This window comes from Tamandua tetradactyla, unplaced genomic scaffold (genome assembly GCF_023851605.1).
Source record: "Tamandua tetradactyla isolate mTamTet1 unplaced genomic scaffold, mTamTet1.pri scaffold_235_ctg1, whole genome shotgun sequence".
Lineage (NCBI taxonomy): Eukaryota > Metazoa > Chordata > Mammalia > Pilosa > Myrmecophagidae > Tamandua > Tamandua tetradactyla.
In genome coordinates, this window is record NW_027518344.1 from 1 (window position 1) to 9,953 (window position 9,953).

The 9,953-nt window shown below is 35.7% G+C and overlaps 1 protein-coding gene across 1 annotated transcript; it reads right to left on the reverse strand.

Annotated features, from left to right (window-relative positions):
* Nucleotides 1-2,331: 2,331 nt before the first annotated feature.
* Nucleotides 2,332-8,073, reverse strand: LOC143673238 (uncharacterized; the record flags this gene model as incomplete). Its single annotated transcript, XM_077147555.1, has 3 exons — nt 2,332-6,957; nt 7,398-7,489; nt 7,978-8,073. Coding segments are annotated over 3 exons (1,313 nt in total), but the record flags the coding sequence as incomplete, so codon positions are not given.
* Between the last annotated feature and the right edge of the window lie 1,880 nt (nt 8,074-9,953).

The following is a 9,953-nucleotide window of genomic DNA, read 5'->3' on the forward strand; positions in this document are numbered from 1 at the left end:
ACATTGAGCACTCTTCATGTGTCTTTTGGCCATTTGTATTTCCTCCTCTGAGAGTGTCTATTCAAGTTTTTTCCCATTTTGTAAGTTTGGCTACTTTTTGTTGTTAGTTAACAATCTCATTATAAATTCTGGATACTAGACCTTTATCTGATATTCGTTTCCAAATATTGATTCCCATGTGTAGGCTGTCTTTCTACTTTCTTGATGAAGTTCTTTGGCACAAAATGTTTAATTTTGAGGAGTTCCCATTTATTTATTTCCTTCTTCAGTGCTCTTGCTTTAGGTTAAGGTCCATAAAACCGCCTCCAATTGTAAGATTCATAGATATCTCCCTACATTTCCTCTAACTGTTCTATGGTCTTAATCTAATGTTTAGATCTTTGATCCATTTTGAGTTAACTTTTGTATAGGGTGTGAGATATGGGTCTTCTTTCATTCTTTTGCATATGATATCCAGTTCTCTAGCACCATTTATTGAAGAGACTGTCTGTCCCAGGTGAGTTGGCTTGACTCCCTTATCAAAGATCAAATGACCATAGATGAGAGGGTCTATATCTGAACACTCTATTCGATTCCATTGGTCGATATATCTATCTTTATGCCAATACCATGCTGTTTTGACCACTGTGGCTTCATAATATGCCTTAAAGTCTGGCAGCGCAAGACCTCCAGCTTCGTTTTTTTATCTCAAGATGGTTTTAGCAATTCAGGGCACCCTGCCCTTCCAGATAAATTTGCTTATTGGTTTTTCTATTTCTGAAAAATAAGTTGTTGGGATTTTGATTGGTATTGCATTGAATCTGTAAATCAATTTAGGTAGGATTGACATCTTAACTATATTTAGTCTTCCAATCCATGAACACGGTATGCCCTTCCATCTATTTAGGTCTTCTGTGATTTCTTTTAGCAGTTTTTTGTAGTTTTCTTTGTATAGGTCTTTTGTCTCTTTAGTTAAATTTATTCCTAGGTATTTTATTCTTTTAGTTGCAATTGTAAATGGGATTCGTTTCTTGATTTCCACCTCCACTTGTTCATTGCTAGTGTGTAGAAATGCTACAGATTTTTGAATGTTGATCTTGTAACCTGCTACTTTGCTGTACTCATTTATTAGCTCTAGTAGTTTTGTTGTGGATTTTTCCGGGTTTTCGACATATAGTATCATATCGTCTGCAAACAGTGATAGTTTTACTTCTTCCTTTCCAATTTTGATGCCTTGTATTTCTTTTTCTTGTCTAATTGCTCTGGCTAGAACCTCCAACACAATGTTGAATAATAGTGGTGATAGTGGACATCCTTGTCTTGTTCCTGATCTTAGGGGGAACGTTTTCAATTTTTCCCCATTAAGGATGATATTAGCTGTGGGTTTTTCATATATTCCCTCTATCATTTTAAGGAAGTTCCCTTGTATTACTATCCTTTGAATTGTTTTCAACAGGAAAGGATGTTGAATCTTGTCAAATGCCTTCTCTGCATCAATTGAGATGATCATGTGATTTTTCTGCTTTAATTTGTTGATATGGTGTATTACATTAATTGATTTTCTTATGTTGAACCATCCTTGCATACCTGGGATGAATCCTACTTGGTCATGATGTATAATTCTTTTAATGTGTTGTTGGATACGATTTGCTAGAATTTTATTGAGGATTTTTGCATCAATATTCATTAGCGAGATCGACCTGTAGTTTTCTTTTCTTGTAATATCTTTGCCTGGTTTTGGTATGAGGGTAATGTTGGCTTCATAGAATGAGTTAGGTAGTTTTCCCTCCACTTCGATTTTTTTGAAGAGTTTGAGGAGAGTTGGTACTAATTCTTTCTGGAATGTTTGATAGAATTCACATGTGAAGCCGTCTGGTCCTGGACTTTTCTTTTTAGGAAGCTTTTGAATAACTGCTTCGATTTCTTTACTTGTGATTGGTTTGTTGAGATCATCTATCTCTTCTTGAGTCAAAGTTGGTTGTTCATGTCTTTCCAGGAAGCTGTCCATTTCCTCTAAATTGTTGTATTTATTAGCGTAAAGTTGTTCATAGTATCCTGTTATTACCTCCTTTATTTCTGTGAGGTCAGTAGTTATGTCTCCTCTTCCATTTCTGATCTTATTTATTTGCATCCTCTCTCTTCTTCTTTTTGTCAATCTTGCTAAGGGCCCATCAATCTTATTGATTTTCTCATAGAACCAACTTCTGGCCTTATTGATTTTCTCTATTGTTTTCATGTTTTCAATTTCATTTATTTGTGCTCTAATCTTTGTTATTTCTTTCCTTTTGCTTGCTTTGGGGTTAGCTTGCTGTTCTTTCTCCAGTTCTTCCAAATGGATAGTTAATTCCTGAATTTTTGCCTTTTCTTCTTTTCTGATATAGGCATTTAGAGCAATAAATTTCCCTCTTAGCACTGCCTTTGCTGCGTCCCATAAGTTTTGATATGTTGTGTTTTCATTTTCATTCACCTCGAGGTATTTGCTAATTTCTCTAGCAATTTCTTCTTTGACCCACTCGTTGTTTAGGAGTGTGTTGTTGAGCCTCCACGTATTTGTGAATTTTCTGGCACTCTGCCTATTATTGATTTCCAACATCATTCCTTTATGGTCCGAGAAAGTGTTGTGTAAGATTTCAATCTTTTTAAATTTGTTAAGACTTGCTTTGTGACCCAGCATATGGTCTATTTTTGAGAATGATCCATGAGCACTTGAGAAAAAGGTGTATCTGCAGGACTAATTCTTACTAGTTCTTTCTTCTGCCTGTCCAAAACTGCTGCTCTTTTCCTCTAAAATATGTTTAATCTCATCTATTGTGTCTTTCTGTTAGTTTTATTCCAGGCTTTCAAATTCTTCTTACATGCTCACCCAGTGTCTTCTTAGTATCCTTTAAGACACATTTTCTTTCATCTCTGAAATGGTTTAGATTTCATTGAATGTCTGTGAGTGGTTGTTTCAGTTTTTACATCTCTCTTTTAAATTTCTTCCTTTACCTGGCCATATTCTTGCTGATTAGTAGGGCTTGTACTTTTGTGCTTGTTATTTGGGCCATTAATTAAGTTGTTGAGAAGTCTGATTTCCCTCTATTGTCTAAAATTTTGTTGTTGTTAGGGTTCTGTTACAGCTCTTATATGGCACTGTGCTTGTATTTCCCAGCCAAAACAGGGCCAAGGTCACATGCAGGGGGTGCAGAAGAATTCCAAAAGGACTAGGAGAGAGGACCAGGAAAACAACTTCCCAAGATGGCACATTCCAAGCCTTCACAGATGGCACAATTTGGCAACAACAAAGGCAAGGTATTTTAGCACTCAGTCTGCTCTATTTCTCTGGCATTGGAAATGATGACATTTCAGGAACCTGCCTGTGTAGGAACAAAAGGAGGCATAGAAATCCAATTTTGCAGATCAACTCCTGGGCCAGGCTCTGCTGCATCCACCTGTATTCTTGGCAGAGGGATAACTTCCCCCTAATCTTTCAGTCTGCAGTAACCCACTAGGCAGGAAGAAGGCCTATCAGAAGATTTTGGTCTTGGGGTTTGAAAGTGGGCACCTTGAAACATGGCCAACTGAGTCACTCATGGCAGTTTCTCTTTGAGTAAACAATAGTACTCCCGGCACCATGAGTTCCTGTATGGAATGGGGCAAGGCTGTGGGATCAAGATGTCCAATTTTGTTGAGCAACAAATGTATCAGAACTGTGCCATGTCACCCTGTTCCCAATGTGGCAAGGGATTTCCCAAATTCCAGTTGATAACATCCTGACATAGAGGAACTGGGATGACCAGAAACTACTAGACTCAAGGGTGGGGAGTAAGTACAAATAGGCACAGTCAGGTGAGTTTCTCACTACAGTTTCTCCATCACAACTTCTCTTTCACTTCCCCCAGCATTGTACTCCACTGATCTTTTGAGCCCAGAATAGCAGCTTTAGACAGCTTTTACCTGTCTTCTAGATGTTTTCACTAATGGAAACACTGTGCTTCTTATTCCACCATCTTCCATTTTAGAGATTTTTATTACAAGCTTATAGAACCACCATTATTCAATTTAATTTCAGCTTATAGGATTCTGTAGACTTGTCTCTGTCTGAAAACTGTTTGACATACCTGCACTTATATGAACTTCCCCATGTCAGCAAGGCAGTTCTGGTGAATCCCATGACCGATTCAAGGTGTGACTTGACTCCTGGTTAGATGACTATGTAAAGATTTACCTGAAGAAACTCTTGACATTGAACAGTAGAATCTAGGAAATGGTATAACACAGTTGCAGGAAAATTACCCCTGCCAAAGATTTGATTCTTGGCACTCCATTCTGAGCACTGTCTACCAATCTCTTTATTGCTGTGTTTGCAGCTTTATCTTTTTACATGCCTTAAATTTTCCTTCTTCTTCAAAAAGACATAATTTTATGGCTTTTCATATGATGCAAATTCAATCAAGAAATGTATTAGGACTGGTATGGGAAAAGAATGTAGCAAATGGAAAAATAAATTGTAGAATATCCATTCAAGATCACTTGAAAAATACTTAGGATGATTTTTCAGCATCCTTAAAATACAAAAAAAGGTATTTTCTATGTTAATTACAAAAACTGCATAAACAAAGATGTTAATACAAAATATGCAATATGAGAGTCAGCACATATGATCATTCTCCTTCATCATGCATTATACTTTCTCAATGATGGGGAGAGATTTGTGAATTATTGAAGAAAAATGGCAAAATTAGGAAGTGTGAAAGGTTTTATATTTGATAACTAATTGTATAGACTATTTATTTCATATACAGTCTAATTAGAGTTTAAGAATCTTCATGTTTCCTAAAGACAATGTATCTTTCATGAGAAAATAGTAGAGTTTTATGGATTATCCGGAATTTTTAATGTTCTGTAATATTGAGTGTGGACAATGACATAGATGATTTCAGGATATAGCCCCATAAATTTCATTTTCATTATAATGAGAAAACAATTTTTCCATGTGTATGTAAAAGTTCATCCAGTTATAAAGTTGTCTTCACTAGGGTTGGAGCAGGTGGATTTCAGGACCTTTTGGATGGGATGAACTGAGGAGAGGACAGCATCAGTCTGGGGTTTGCTGTTGGAATTCAGGCCTGTGTCTGTTCAGGAGGGAGTTGTGGGAAGATTTAAGTTAGCATCATATGAACTTGTCAAGCACATGAGAGAATGTCTCAGGAACAAGTTCAATTTGAAAAAGCATGAGCTGAAATAGACAAGGAAACCGTTTCCCACTCTAAGGACAATAGTTCAAATTCAAAAATGAGCTCTGGATTGGGTCTTTTCACTTTCAGATTTGGGTTTGTGTGGTTACATAGGAGAGTGTTCCTATATTGAGGAAACATACACTGGTTTATTTTGTGTTAAGTGGTGAATGTGATGAAGGTATAATCATTGGGATTTTGAATAGACCAGGCATTCTTTACACTGTTATTACAATTTTATATATAAAATCTATACATTCAATAATTATTTCAAAATCTGTTTAATTCCCTTGTCAATACCATGCCATTAAGGGAGGACAAAATTAAATCCCCTTATAGAGACTAAATTCTATGTAGGTTCATATCAGTCAAACTTGTGATACTAAGTCTGAATTTAGTTAAGTAGGTAGTGAGTGAATATTATACAAATGGCTGCTTTGTATTCAGTGTTATAAATAATGTTGTGATACTATGGAAACAGTACCATATTTGGATTCAATTTTTGCACATGAGCTCCTTCACCTGGGAACTCTGAAAACTGATTGTCTTTTAGGCAAGGCTGAATGCTTAGAAGAAAGGCACTTACTTGTCCCTAGTTAAAATATTGAGTAAAGGCTTTTCCACATACATGACATTCCTAAGGTTTCATTATGGTGTGACTTCTCTTATGCTTTCTAAGGTTAGAATAATGGGTAAAGACTTTCTGACATAAATGACATTCATAGGGTTTCTCTCCAGTATGAGTTTTCTCATGTTGTCTAAGGGTAGAAGATTGGCTGAAGGCTTTCTGACATAGATGACATTCATATGGTTTCCCTCTAGTGTGAGTTCTCTCATGATTTTTAAGGCTAGAAGAACGATTGAAGGCTTTCCCACATAGATGACATTCATAGGATTTCTCTCCAGTATGAGTGTTCTCATGTCGTTTAAGTTTAGAATAACAGGTGAAGCCTTTCCCACATAGTTGGCATTCATATGGTTTCTCTCCAGTGTGAATTTTCTTGTGTTTTCTAAGATAAGATCTAAAAGTAAAGACTTTCCCACATAAATGACATTCATATGGTTTCTCTCCAGTGTGAATTTTCTTGTGGTTTGTAAGGTTAGAACTATGAGTGAAAGCTTTACCACATAAATGACACTCATATGGTTTCTCTCCGGTATGAATCCTCTCATGTTCTCTAAGATAAGAAGATAAACTGAAGGCTTTCCCACATAGATTGCATTCAAACGGTTTCTCTCCAGTGTGAGTTCTCTCATGTTGTTTCAGGTTACAAGAATAAGTGAAGGCTTTCCCACATACATGACATTCATAAGATTTCTCTCCAGTATGAGTGTTCTCATGTTGTTTAAGTTTAGAATAATAGGCGAAGGCTTTCCCACATAGTTGGCATTCATATGGTTTCTCTCCAGTGTGAGTTCTCTCATGTTGTCTCAATTCAGAATATTTAGTAAAGGTTTTCCCAAATAGATGATAGTCACAGGGTTCCTCTCCAACATGAGTTCCATTGTAATGTGTATGGCCAGAATTCTGAACAAAGGATTTCTCAATTAAATGATATTCATATGACTTACTTCCAGGGTGAAAATTCTGTTGTTGATTAAAAGATGATAGATCATTGAGGGCTTTTCCAAATAGATTGCTGAAGTAGGATTTCATTCCTTTGTGAGTTAACACATGTTGAATCACTCTGGAACTATGAGTACAATCTTCTGGCAACTTACTACATGTAATACCATTTTTTTGAGTATGAGAATTCTGCTCCTAGGAAATAGAGGAGAGAATGTAAGCAGTTTGTCCATAGATATCAATCCATATGCATCTGAATTCAAAACTAACCAATCGGTGACATTCTCCAATTAAAATATTTCCCATGTTATTTATGAATCATTTTATTTTTCTGCATGTACAGAGATATACTCTTTTATAGCTTCTCAACTGCAGAACTTTCTAATCAGTCTTGAAGACTTCATAATCTTTCAGAGATTGAGTATATGAGCTGTATTTATAGAATTATTTTTTCATATATAAGGAAGGTTATATTATTGTGTTGAAATCAATTATTTTCTATATGCAAATTATCACAGACTTTTCTTGGGTTCACACTTAAACCAACTTACAGTTAAGTGATTGTACTGAATTTTTAATTTATTCCACTTCCAGGTATCTATTTGGAAGACCAGGGTTACAGCCATAATGCTTACCAATGACATGATGGTAGATATTTCTTTCTTGCAGATATGATGCACAGATGGCATTTCTTGTTCTTTAACACTATCTTCCGTACCTGAAAGAACTGAAAAACCAATTCATTTCTAGGCCAGCATTAGGAAAATGAATATGTTGAAGCAGCACACATAGCCATATAATTGTTTCTAAAATGATAGTTATCTGAGAAAGAATATCAAATTAAAGATTACTAGAGGTAGCAGAAACTTTTATATGACACTATCAATTAGAAAATATTTTCAAGATTTAATTATAAGAAAAATTATTTCAAAAATAATATGTTGGGGAGGTAAAGAGAGAGAAAAGCACTGAAGCCAAGAATGAGAAATGGGTCATAAGTGAAAGTTTAAATTCAATTGTCCATAGACATCTACTTTGCCAAAGCTAATGACATGTGAATACAGATTGATAAGCATTTGATACTTTGAACTGAGGAATTTCCCCAATATGCACATTTCAGAAAATATAACTTGCAGAAATCTGCAGGTAATAAATGAGTCACTCATTGATAATGTTCCTCCCTGTCCTGAATACATGCTCCAAGGAAGTGCTCACCTGAATTCTGGTTTTGAAAAAATCCAATTCCTTCTTCCCACAATTCCTCCCCTTGAACCAACTGTGAAGCTACATCTGATTTACAGACATGATATCCTGTTTATGGGAAAAAATACAAGAAATTTTGAGTTCTGTGCACTCAACAGTATATTATCATGAAGTCCAGTGAAGGTGATTGTGTAGTATGCAAGTGGCTGAAAGGTAATATACTAGAACTGAAATATTTTTATAAATGTGAATTTAATAATTTACAAGTTTACAGTTCTAATGACATGAAAGTGTCCAACTTAAAGCATTAACAAAAGATTGCCTTCACGCAAGGAAAGCCAGTGGGTCAGAAACACCTGTCAGCTGGGTAGGCACATGGCTGGCATCTGCTGATCACTTGCTCCTGGGCTCAATTGTTTTCAGCCTCTGTTCCTGTGGATATTATTCACTTCCCTTCTTCAGGGCTGGCTTTCCTCTTTTGGCTTCCCTTGGCTCTACCCAGATTCTGCTTTGCTTAACCTCTTATGACAATATCTACTGGGGTCCAAGCATCTGCAAATATCTGTGTCCCTATTCTCCATGTGTCTACATCTGGGTAAGACCTGCTGTGAAATTTCTGTTGGCTCTGATGCTTCTGTAATTTCTGATTCTCTCCAAAATATTCCCTCTTTTAAAAGATTCCAGTAAACTAATCAAGGCCTACCTGGAATGGGTTGAGTCACATCTCCATCTAACTAAAAGTCAAACCAACAATTGGGCATGTCCCATCTCCATAAGATGATCTAATCAAAATTCTCAACCTACATTTATTTAATCAGGATTAAAGTAGCTGCTCCAACAAGATCAGATCAGGTTTAAAACATGGCTTTTCTGGGGTACATAACATTGTCAAACTGGCACATTACAACTTTTGGGCCCTCAAAAAGAAATGTTCTCAAAATACAAAACATATTCACTCCATGAACTTAACCATTTCAATTCAATTCAAATACAATAAAATGTTAAAACCACTAAAAACTTTCAACAAAGTCAATTATGGACATTGTCTGCTCTAAGGCAAAAATTCTTCTCCTGCTCTGGACCTGTGAAATTTAGAGCAAGTTGTCTGCTGCCAATATACATAAGCAGGACATTCATAGGATACATGTTTCCATTGCTATAGGGAGATATAAAAAACAAAATGGGGCCAGTATACTCATACAGTTCTGGAAATCTATATGCTTTCTCCATTAGATTTAAAATTCTGAGAGGCATATATCCTTTGGGCTTTAGAAAGAAAATTTAAAAAAAAGCACAGGTATGGATTTTAGTTAACAAAATGTTTTCTGGGCACATACAATTTCAAACCACCACATTCCACACTCTGCAATCCAGAAAGACCTGTTCTTTCTATATGCAAAGTACATTCATTCCATTAAAATATTCTCCCCAAATTTAAGCCATTTTAAAAGCAATGCTTAGTATAAAGTCTAATCAAAATTTGTTATGTGTGCCCTCTGCATGTGTACCTGTGAAATCTATAGAAGAATATACAATGGAGTGACAAGAATAAAATAAACACTTCCACTTGATTGGTAGGTGAAACGAAAGCACAGTTTATGGTTCCAAACTCTGAATGGCATACTCTATTATGTTTCAAATTCTGAGAGTCACATACATAATGAAATTTTTTTTGAGCAGGATGAGAGAGAGCTTTTTTTTTAATAGCTGTGCATTTATCATCACAATCAACTTTTTTTTCCAAAAAATATCATATATACAAAAAAGCAATGAATTTCTAAGTACATTACAATAATTAGTTGTAGAACAGATTTCAGAATTTGATATGGGTTACAATTCCACAATTTGAGGTTTTTCCCTTTTAGCTACTCTTAGATACTGGAGACTAAAAGAAATGTCAAAATAATAATTCAGCAATCATACCTGTTTGCTAAACCCTACTTTCTCTGTATAACTCCAACATCACCTTTGATCTTTCCATCCCTCAC